Source organism: Triticum dicoccoides, chromosome 1A (genome assembly GCF_002162155.2).
Source record: "Triticum dicoccoides isolate Atlit2015 ecotype Zavitan chromosome 1A, WEW_v2.0, whole genome shotgun sequence".
Taxonomy (NCBI): domain Eukaryota; kingdom Viridiplantae; phylum Streptophyta; class Magnoliopsida; order Poales; family Poaceae; genus Triticum; species Triticum dicoccoides.
In genome coordinates, this window is record NC_041380.1 from 468,450,611 (window position 1) to 468,462,196 (window position 11,586).

The 11,586-nt window shown below is 49.5% G+C and overlaps 1 protein-coding gene across 1 annotated transcript; it reads right to left on the reverse strand.

The window, feature by feature from the left end:
• Positions 1-1,322: 1,322 nt before the first annotated feature.
• On the reverse strand, positions 1,323-2,051 carry LOC119302113 (protein AUXIN-REGULATED GENE INVOLVED IN ORGAN SIZE-like). The gene has a single exon (XM_037579167.1). It carries the CDS (start codon positions 1,790-1,792, stop codon positions 1,475-1,477), a length of 318 nt encoding a protein of 105 aa, XP_037435064.1. The 5' UTR covers positions 1,793-2,051; the 3' UTR covers positions 1,323-1,474.
• Between the last annotated feature and the right edge of the window lie 9,535 nt (positions 2,052-11,586).

An 11,586-nucleotide genomic window follows, 5' to 3' on the forward strand; every position in this document is an offset into this window, starting at 1 on the left:
TGGCAAACTCGCCGCGTCAAGGCGAAGGCCGCAAAGGAGGAGAAGCTCAAGAAGCGGTTGGCCGCCGATGGGCCTGGTGGTGGAGTTGGGCATGGAGGTCGTGGTGGACGAGGCGGTGTTGGCGGTAAAGGAGGACCACCAGATGGGCGAACCCACAGTACAGACGACGCTGTGGCCGGAGTCTTACAAGTCTATGTACTACTATGCCGCCAAGCAGCTCGGAACCCCTGCCGGTACGGTGCCTTACATCATCAATGTTAATGCGGTGCCGCTCAGTATTCTTCTTCGCAACTCGTTCGGGCACGGACGACAGGCAGGAAGCAGATGGGTGTACGCATGCTGTTCACTACAATGCCTAGAGCGGGGAAGCCGACGTACGACGACCCGCATAGGGAGATGCTCGACATCATCCACGACGAAGGCGATGGAGGAGGAGGGGTTATGAGGACAGACAGGAAGAAGTGGGAGGTGGAGAGGGCGAAGCGGGAATGTGCAGCTGTCAAGTTGACGAAGAGGTTTAAGAACATCTTGGTAAAGAAGGAGGAGCATGCGTGAAGCGGTCGGACATCAAGAAGGAAAAGAAGGCAGAGAGGTTCAAACTGTTGATGGAGGTGACGGACAAGAAACTCAAGCTTAAAGAGAGGAGGATCATGATCGAAAAGGAAAAGGCCGCGCTCAAGGAAAAGAAGGTGAAGATCGCCGCCAATGCGGAGCAGGCCAAGATGTTGACCTGGAAGGTGGACTCTTTGGATGTCGACGCAAGAATCATCGAGCAATCCGTCCGCTATTAGATGTTGCAGCGGCAGAAAGATTAGTAGTTGGCGGCGGCGGACGATGAGGACGCGGCGGAGGCGTACGCGGACGAGGAGGTGGAGGCTGCTTACGCGGCGGCGACAACACCACCTTGATCGAGGAGCAGACGACTGGGATTGCCGGTCCGGCAGGGCAGAAATGCATGGACTGTAAGACTAATATTCTTTTGGATTCGGGCATGTAAAGACTAAGCATACTTGTCTCTTTTTTTTTGTGATCAGGCATGCGATCCGGTGTTGGTGTGATCCGGCGCGCTGTGTGGATAGAAGTACGTTTGAATTTGAATTTACTGACAGATATATACTTTCTTCGTCCCATAATATAAAAACGTTTTTGCACTAGTGTAGCGTCGAGACAGAGAAAGTACAAAATAGCCTTGGATGATGGTCTCCCACGTCCGTATTCATGGACAGATGCGGAAGGAAATTTATGGGTGTGGAAATGACCTAACTCAGCACTAACACTTGACAAGTCCTAGTTTCGACAAAATTGCTGGATAAATCCTTGACGAACCAAATGTACTCTTTGACGGTCGCACGTGATTAAATAATGCTCTGATTTCTCTACATGGATCGTGTTAGCAGTTAACAAAACTGTCAATTCAATCAAAAACAAGAAAGCAAAATGATTTCTCCACTCCTACTACCGCGCGCTGTCCTCTTCAATGGCACGACGAGGCCATGCTCCGGCTGTCGGACGGCACGAACGCCAGCGCGACCAGGACGGCCATAAGCCCCACGGGGACCAGCAGCAGCAACGACGGCGGCGGCGGGAGCGGCGGCAGGACCAGCGGGAGGAACACCAGCAGCGCGGTCAGGCAGAGGAACAGCGCGGCCAGCTCCGCCGTGAAGTACCCCGCGGTCGCGGCGGGCGCCCTCTGCCCCTGCGGCGCCGCCCGTTTCCCCTCCGCGCCGCGCGCCCGCCCTCCTCCGCCGCCGGCCATGGAACCGCTCCTCCTCGCCCTCCTCTCCGTCCACATTCGATCGCCGCGGACCGTCCCAATTCCAAGCGGAGACCCGAGAGCAAGCAGTATGCCACTGATTGTATCAGCAGCAGACTACTTGTACGTGGTACATATAGGGACTAACCAGAAGGGCTTGCTACTTGTTGCAATGGATTGTGATCGAAGATGGCTCTGAATTCGGGCGGCACAATGGCCAAGGACAGATACCGGTGGTGTGGGCGTGGGTGCGCGAGTGCGGGGTCGATCGGCTGCCCCGGATGCGCAAGTGTACCCGTCGGCCAATTGGCCTGTGTTGGGGGGCAGACCCTGGAGATTTGGAGGCCCGGGTGCAATGTATCGGACGCCTTTGGCACCTAGGGTCAGCTGGTCACCTTTGATGGCTGCTTTCCCCCCCGGTGATGCAAGCAGACGAGACAGCCTCACATGGCCGCCGATTCAGTCTTGTTAAGGTTATACAGGTTCTTCCCCCCTGCCGAGAGAGAATCCCGTCCGTCCAACAATCTCGTCTCGTGGTCTCTTTACTTATCGGGTGGGGTGCTAGCTAGATAGATAGCGTAGCTAATGGGGTGTAATTATGCCCTGTTGACAGTCTCCAGTAAGGATGATTTGAAGTTCTTTAGTAGTACTCTCTCCGTTTCGAAATATTTGTCTTTTTAGAGATTTTACATACGGATTTATATAGATATATTTTAGAGTGTAGATTCACTCATTTTGCTTCGTATGTAGTCATTTGTTGAAATATCTAGAAAGATAAAATATTTAGTAACGGAGGGAGTAGTAATTAGTTTCCGGTAATGGCCTCGATGTACTGGCTGGATTGATAGCCGGTCGTTGCAAGATCTGAAGCGAGATGTGCAGTATCTCTTCGCTGATACTCCCCTTGGTAGTGGCAGAGAGCCAGAGACATGACAAGATCAAAGCTAACGATAATCAGACTGGAAACCATGGATTGTGCATGCACCGGATATTTCTGGCCGATTAAACAAGGCGACCGTGCTGTACTCCCAGAATCGTATCAGCGTATTAGCATGCAGCTGGGTTCAGAGAGCAGCGGCTTTTCTTACGATATATAGGTGCGCGGCGTGTTTGCATATCTCTATGGTAAAGCGAGCGAGCGCAAGTTGGCTGGGGCTGGATTTGGAGCATATTGGACGGGATTGCATGCGAATTATGTAGATGGCTTGCTTGCTTCCGTGTGCGCGCGCTTGTGTTTTGTGCGATGCTGAAAGTGTTGACGGAGCAACCGGGATGTGAATGGTTACTGTAGGATTTATGCATCAGCACTAGCGGAGCACTAAGCAAAAGCTGGGCGGGCCAAGTTAAAGGAGTGCCAACAAAAATTCAAATTCTGAACCATATATTACTATGTCGGCATAGTCAGTTTCAGGTACATTTGTTCTCATTCATTACAAAATCAGCGGATGAATAGATATTTAAAAAAGGTGTGGCTAGGTCTCAGTCGACTAAGATATAAAAAGTCTCAGTCAAGCGGCATTACATGCAAGAGAGAAAAAGAAAATCAGAAGAAGAAAAAGTACACGGATCTCAATGTAAGATCTCCCGGATATATCATCGACTAAGACTTTCCGAAGTCGCAGTCATCTGAGACATAGCAAGAATGATACATAACGGCCCTCGACCCGCTATATATATAAAGCAACGATTATACAACAAGTGCTACAACTCGACACCACATCACACACACCCAAAACAAAATACAACGGTGCAAAAAAACGACAACGCCACCTAAATCATACACGAAGAGATGAAGACGCGCCCGATAAACCGTGGACTCCAAGACCACACCTTCAAGAAGGTCACGACACCGGAGTGTTGCCGCCGCCTGATCCAAAGGATCAAGGTCTTCACCCGGAGCCACCCAAAGGACAGAGAGAAGTCGCGACGATACCTTCAGGAAGGATACGGCGCCCACAAGCACCGCCGTCATCGGCCTGGCCACAACCAGACATGGGAATGACCCCTCGCAAGAAATTTCTGCCTCCGAAATGTGGTGCGACCAAACGCACCCGCCACACCACCCACATCGAACGTCGAGCACCGGTCCCTGTGCCGCCCTCACGACCATGACAACCAGCCCGCACTTGAGCCGCGGTCTTCGCCACGAGCACTGTGATGTCTACTACAACCTTCTTATTGTAGATTCGTGCTGAGCCTCCAAACGCAGAGTTTTGTAGGACAGTAGCAAATTTCCCTCAAGTGGATGACCTAAAATTTATCAATCCGTGGGAGGCATAGGATGAAGATGGTCTCTCTGAAACAACTCTGGAACCAAATAACAAAGAGTCTCTTGTGTCCCCAACAAACCCAATACAATGGTAAATTGTATAGGTGAACTAGTTCGGCGAAGAGATTGTGATACAAGTGCAATATGGATGGTAGATATAGATTTTTATAATTTGAAAATATAAAAACAGTAAGGTAACAAGTGGTAAAAGTGAGCGAAAACGGTATTGCAATGCTTCGAAACAAGACCTAGGGTTCATACTTTCACTAGTGCAAATTCTCTGAACAATGATAACATAATTAGATGATATAAAAATCCCTCAACATGCAACAAAGAGTCACTCCAAAGTCACTAATAGCGAAGAACAAATGAAGAGATCATTGTAGGGTACGAAACCACCTCAAAGTTATTCTTTCTGATCGATTTATTGGGCTATTCCTATACGTGTCATAAAACAGCCCTAGAGTTCGTACTAAAGTAACACCTTCAGACACACATCAACCAAAACCCTAATGTCACCTATATACTCCAATGTCACCACAAGTATCCACGGGTTTGATTATATGATATGCATCACACAATCTTAGATTCATCTATTCAAACCAACACGAAGAACTTCAAAGAGTGCCCCAAAGTTTCTACCAGAGAATCAAGACGAAAATGTGTGCCAACCCCTATGCATAAGTTCACAAGGTCACATAACCCGCAAGTTGATCACCAAAACATACATCAAGTAGATCACGTGAATATCCCATTGTCACCACATATAAACACATGCAAGACATACATCAAGTGTTCTCAAATCCTTAAAGACCCAATCCGATAAGATAACTTTAAAGGGAAAACTTAATCCATTACAAGAAAGTAGAGGGGGAGAAACATTATAAGATCCAACTATAATAGCAAAGCTCGCGATACATCAAGATCGTGCCAAATCAAGAACACGAGAGAGAGAGAGAGATCAAACATATAGCTACTGGTACATACCCTCAACCCCGAGGGTGAACTACTCTCTCGTCGTCATGGAGAGCGCTGGGATGATGAAGATGGCCACCGGTGATGATTTCCCCCTCCGGCAGGGTGCCGAAATAGGGTCACGATTGGTTTTTGGTGGCTACAGAGGCTTCGGCGGCGGAACTCCTGATCTCGGTTCTGTTTTGGAGGTTTGGGGATATATAAGAGGTGTTGGCGTCAAGAATAAGTCAGGGAGTCCACGAGGGGCCCATAAGGTCGGAGGGCGCGTCTTAGGGGGGTGGGGGCACCCTCCACCCTTGTGGAGGCCTCGGGACTCCTCTGGTGCATCTTCGGTACTCCATGGGGTTCTTTTGGTCCAAAAACAATCGTCGTAAAGTTTCAAGTCAATTGGACTCCGTTTGATATTCCTTTCCTGCGAAACTCAAAAACAAGGAAAAAACAAAAACCAGCACTGGGCTCTAGGTTAATAGGTTAGTCCCAAAAAACATATAAAATAGCATATAAATGCATATAAAAACGTTCAAGATTGATAATATAATAGCATGGAACAATCAAAAAATAATAGATATGTTGGAGACATATCAAGCATCCCCAAGCTTAATTCATGCTCGTCCTCTAGTAGGTAAATGATAAAAACAGAATTTTTGATGTGGAATGCTACCTAACATATTTATCCATGTAGTTTTTCTTTATTGTGGCATGAATATTCAGATCCATAAGATTCAAAACAAAAGTTACTATTGACATAAAAACAATAATACTTCAAGCATACTAACAAGGCAATTATGTCTTCTCAAAATAACATGGCCAATGAAAGCTTATCCTACAAAATCATATAGTCTGGCTATGATCCATCTTCATCACACAAAATATTCAAATCATGCACAACCCCGATGAAAAGCCAAGCAATAGTTTCATACTTTTGATGTTCTCAAACTTTTTCAACTTTCACGCAATACATGAGCGTGAGCCATGGACATAGCACTATAGGTGGAATAGAAGGTGGTTGTGGAGAAGACAAAAAGAAGGAGATAGTCTCACATCAACTAGGCATATCTGAAGGAAATATGCTCTAGAGGCAATAATAAAGTTGTTATTTATATTTCCTTATATCATGATAAATGTTTATTATTCATGCTAGAATTGTATTAATCGGAAACTTAGTACATATGTGAATACATAGACAAACAGAGTGACACTAGTATGCCTCTACTTGACTAGCTCGTTAATCAAAGATGGTTAAGTTTCCTAGCCATAGACATGAGTTGTCATTTGATGAATAGGATCACATCATTAGAGAATGATGTGATTGACTTGATGTCGTGGTTCTAAGTCTGACAGTAGAGTGGGGGGTAGGTATGGAGAGGCAAGGTCCTAGCTATGGAGAGGTTGTAAACACAAGAGATGTACGAGTTCAGGCCCTTCTCGGAGGAAGTAAAAGCCCTACGTCTCGGAGCCCGGAGGCGGTCGAGTGGATCTTGTGTATATGGATTACAAGGTGCCGAACCCTTCTGCCTGTGGAGGGGGTGGCTTATATAGAGTGCGCCAGGTCCCCAGCCAGCCCGCGTAATGAAGGGTTTAAGGTGTATTAAGTCCGGGGCGTTACAGGTAACGCCCCACATAAAGTGTCTTTACTATCATAAAGTCTACTTAATTACAGGCCGTTGTAGTGCAGAGTGCTTCTTGACCTTCTGGTGGTCGAGTGAGTCTTCGTGGTCGAGTCCTTCAAGTCAGTCGAGTGAGTCCCTCGTAGGTCGACTGGAAGGTGATCTCTTCTAAGGGTGTCCTCGGGCAGGGTACTTAGATCAGGTCCGTGACCCTACCCTAGGTATGTGACTCCATCATTAGCCCCCGAATGGATTGAGGCTTGAGTGATGAAGGAGTTGGTGTTGTTTCCGATTAGCTTTTGCATACTGGTTGTGCATTGTTTTTGAACCAAAAAATTCTCTCTGTTGATAGTGAACAACTTTTCTTTAGTCGACTCGATCCATTCTTCTTCTTCGTCGAGTGATCTTTTTGGACTTCGCTGATTTCCGAGCGATGGATCGCAGGAAATCCCGTGTCTGGTAGACTGATCTGCCGTCCGCGGATTCCGCGGGATACGGAATTTGGGGGAGCGCGCGAAGCGGAGCGGACCGCGGCGCTCGGATGGGACAGGGCATAGACGCCTCGATTCCCGTGCCGCTTTTTTCGCCACGTATCACGCTTGCGCAACTGTTACAGGATATGATTAGATCGACCGGGCCCACCTGTCATCCACTCGGAAGGGATCTTATAAATGGGCCCGGCGAGGGTTTTTTGAATAGTGCCTCAGCATTCTCTCTCTGCTCCCTTCGTCTCCGCCCAACGCGCACGCTCTCGCCTCCACACAACTTCTCCTCACGCGCCTCGCCGGTAGCCATGGTCAAGGAGAAGACGGCGGCGCTGGAGCGCGCGCAGAAGGCGTCGGCGACGGAGAAGGCGAAGGGGAGATCCACCAGCCGCGGCGGGTCTTCGTCTAGATCTCTCCTGCCGAAAGGCTGGGTCCAGGGAGATTGGATCCAGTCGACCATCACGGAGAAGGATCTCCTCGACATGGCCAACGAGGGCCTGATCCCTCATGGAGCTGCGAGGCTTCCGGGGAAAGAGTGGCAGCCTCAGCCGGAAGAGGGTGAGTGCGTGCTTCTGGCTACCCATGTCGACCGCGGAGTCTCTTTGCCGCCGAGCATTTTCTTGTGTGGTTTCTTGAACTTCTTTGGAGCGCAACTCCACCACTTCACCCCGAATTCTATCGCCTATCTTGCCGCATTTGTGTCCATGTGTGAGAGTTTTCTGGGCTGTCGACCGCATTGGGGCTTGTTCAAGCACATATTCACATGTCGCTCTCAAACCGTGAAGAAGGCGAGCCCAGGCGACGAAAGAACCCGAGTTGTCCAAATGTGTGGAGGTCTGGGGATCCAGGTGAGGAACAAGAGCACCTTCCTAGCCATGACATTTCCCGAGTCAGTCAGAGGCTGGCAGTCGACCTGGTTCTACTGCCAGGATCAGTCGACGCCGGGGCAGTCGAGTGGACTCCCTCAATTTACCATGGACCGAGTGAACAAGCCCTCCTCTCTGAAGTTGATTCCGGAGGAGAAAGCTGACGTGAAGATGCTGATGGAGCGCGTAGTTCAGTTGGTTCGGGAGGGAGTGACAGGTATGGATCTCCTGGAGGTTTTCCTTAGGCGTCGAATCCAGCCTCTTCAGTTCCGGAGCCATTGCATGTGGTTGTACTGCGGGACTGAGGATGTGACTCGGGTCAATCCAGAAACAGTCGACGATACCACTCTGGAAAGGTGGATGGCCGCTGTTACTGGGAACAAAGATAACCCTCACGGAGCCAGAAGGATTCCTCTACTCGACTGCCACAGTGATCCAAACAAGGTATGTCTGCTCCGCTTCCCATTGTATTCTCGTCACATTTATTTCTGTTTTCTCTGCTGATCGGTCGACTGATCTTTGTCTTGATGTCTATCAGGCCCTCACTGAGCTGTACTCGATGCCCAATGGAGCACAGGCTCCACCGAGGAGGGAGAAGCGAGCGGGGGCGAGAGCCAGGAGGAGGAGTGGGACTCGGACGCCGCTGAGGCTGATGATGATGATGATGACAATGATGATGATGACGATGAGGACGAGGGAGAGGAGGAGGAGGAGGAGGAGGTCGCACCACCGCGCTCGGAAAGGCGGTCGAAACTTGTCCATGACCCTGCGGCCGAACGCGGCGAGAGGGTTGCGACTGTTACACAGTCGACCAAGCGCCCTCAGACCACCTCTCCGGCGCCGACTGAAAAGGCGTCGAAACAGCCTAGGGCGGCCCCGTCGAAGCCAACCAAGCACTTGCCGAAGATGAAGGTGTCCATCCCCACCATATCAGGGTAATCATGTTGCTTAAGTCTTCTTGTTTTGTGTGAACTTTATCTCTGGTTGGCGCTGGAGTTAGTCGACTGACTCTTTGGAGTTGCAGTGCTGCTACTTCTGAGACCTCGGCCCGGGCTGACGACCATGAGATGGAAGACGCAGCAACCTCAAAACCTGGTACTATACTCTTAACACCGTCTTTAGTCGACTGACTCATGATCTAATCCTGATTCTTTTCTGTAGCTCCATCCAATGTTGTTATCACTCTCCCTGATGATGATGAAGATGAGGAACCGCTGAAGTACAGAAGGAGTAGGAAAGCGTCTGCCAGCAGGGTGACCCAGGATGTGACGGTGCCTGAGACTCTGGTCGCGGAGGAGGAGAACACCACTCGACACACCGTGTCCTTCGCAGATCCACTGACGAGTGCTCCGCAGCCCTCCCTCTTCACGATGCACCACGTCCCAGAGGACCAAGCTGGCGCAGCGAAGGAGGCGATACGCCAGGCAGGGATCATGATGGAGCAGTTGAAGACCATCCGGGATGCGAGCCAGGCAGCTTACGACGCCAGTTCCGCCCTCCAAAGCAATGTTCAGGTCAGTCGACCACCGTTTGTTCTGTTAGGATATGCTATCAAAAACTTTTCTTTCCAGAATTTATAGTAGTCACCCAGTGGGTGTGTCGAGTTAAACTCCGTGTTAGCGGGGGCACGCTGAGTGCACCCGCTGGGTGTAGTCCCCAAGGCTAAGGTCGACTGCTGGCAGTCGGCCTTAGGCTTTATAATTTCAGTCTTTCCGTCATTCGACTATGGCGACTGGATTTCGCAAACCGGTCGACTGGTCGACTCTGTCTCCAAGGCTAAGGTCGACTGCTGGCAGTCGGTCTTAGGCTTCATAAGTTCAGTCTTTCCGTCATTCGACTATGTCGAATGGATTTCGCAAACCGGTGGGGGCACGCTGAGTGCACCCACTGGGTGTAGTCCCCGAGACTGTGGTCGACTGCTGGCAGTCGATTACAGTCTTAAAGAATATATCTCTTTTTTGAGGTCGACTGGTCGACTTTATCTTCAATAGGATTAGTGGGGGCACGCTGAGTGCACCCACTGGGTGTAGTCCCTGAGACTACAGTCGAATGCTTGTATTCGGCTGTAGTCTCAGAAACGCGTGATTTTTCCTTTTTCACTCGGAAGTGAATTATATTTGACATTTAGTCGATTGGTTCTTCACAGAACTCCTGTGATCTTGTGGCTCGCTACTCTGAGCTGGAAAACAAGCACATTCAGCTCAAGCTGAATTTGAAACTGGTTCAGGAGAATCTGACGAAGGCAAAGGAGGAGACCGAAGGTATGTTTGGTGAGACCTTGACGACTACTTTTTCCCTTCATTTGTTTCAAAATCTGATCTTGCTGTAACTTGCAGGTAAGGTGAGGGAGGCCCAACGGAAGAAAGACCTTGAACTAGCTGAGAAGATCAAGCTTGTTGACGAGAAGTTAGCTTCAGTCGCAAAGCTTGAGCAAGAAAATACCAATCTGAAAGCTGCTCTTGGGAAGAAAAAAGATCTGGAGGTCTTCCTGAATGGTCTTGCCAAGAAGCTATTTCTCATGCTTGAAGGTAAATCTCTATGCTCGGCAATCATTTCCAATCGTGGTTTTTCCATTCGACCATTGCCTTGACTCGGTGATCGTCCTTGCAGAATTTTGTCAAAACTTTGAAGAAGAAACTAGTCGGCTGGAACCAAACCTTGACCCCGTCAATTCTCCGGTGAACGACGAAGTTGCCATGAATGTTTTCCGACTGGAGTCCCGTGTTGCAGCTGTCGTGGACTATCTTGCAAGGCTGAAGGTCGCCACATCTCGCATCGACTCGACGCTCTGGCCTGGGGAGACACTCCAGAACGACCTCGAGTCGCTGATGGCTCGCTTGAACACAGTCCTTGGTCGAGTGCAGGAGTGGAAAAAGTCCTCGGCTCGGTGCGGTGCAGATGTTGCTCTGTGTCTAGCCCGAGTCCACTACAAAGATGCGCGAGAAGACAAGCTGGCGGCCCTCCGGGTGGCCAACACCAAGAAACACGACTTCAGGTCCTTTATGGAAACTTTCCTTGCTGCTGCCACTCGAATCGCAGATGGAATTGATCTTGATGAGTTTGTTGCACCTTCCAGCCCTCCACAGGAGGGGTAAAAAACTTCTTCTAAACTTGATGCTTTAAATTTGCCTCGGTATGCCGAGTGGAGTTGTAACCGATAAACTTTAACAGGCTTAGTGCCTGAGCACTTTCGGTTCCTTTTGGAATCGATCCCAACTTGAACTTGGTGTTTGAATATGATTGCTTTTGGCTCGAAATGTCTTTTGCAGGCTCAAAGCAAGACGCTCACTGCAGTCGACTTATTCCTTAATCCACTTAGGCGAGCACTGGGCTGCAGCTAAGCCCTCGAGTGAGAGGTTTGCTCTTCACTCGGTATGATTTTCATAACTTAGGCGAGTACTTGGACTGTAGCTAAGCCCCCGAGTGAGAGGTTTGCTCTTCACTCGGTAGGATTTCTATATCTTAGGCAAGCACTGGGCTGCAGCTAAGCCCCCGAGTGAGAGGTTTGCTCTTCACTCGGTAGGATTTTTATATCTTAGGCGAGCACTTGGACTGCAGCTAAGCCCCCGAGTGAGAGGTCTGCTCTTCACTCGGTAGGATTTTCATATCTTAGGCGAGCACTGGGCTGCAG

Excerpts from the sequence above, each read along its gene's own strand:
- LOC119302113 (XM_037579167.1), bottom strand. The coding sequence starts at position 1,792 with ATGTGGACGGAGAGGAGGGCGAGGAGGAGCGGTTCCATGGCCGGCGGC.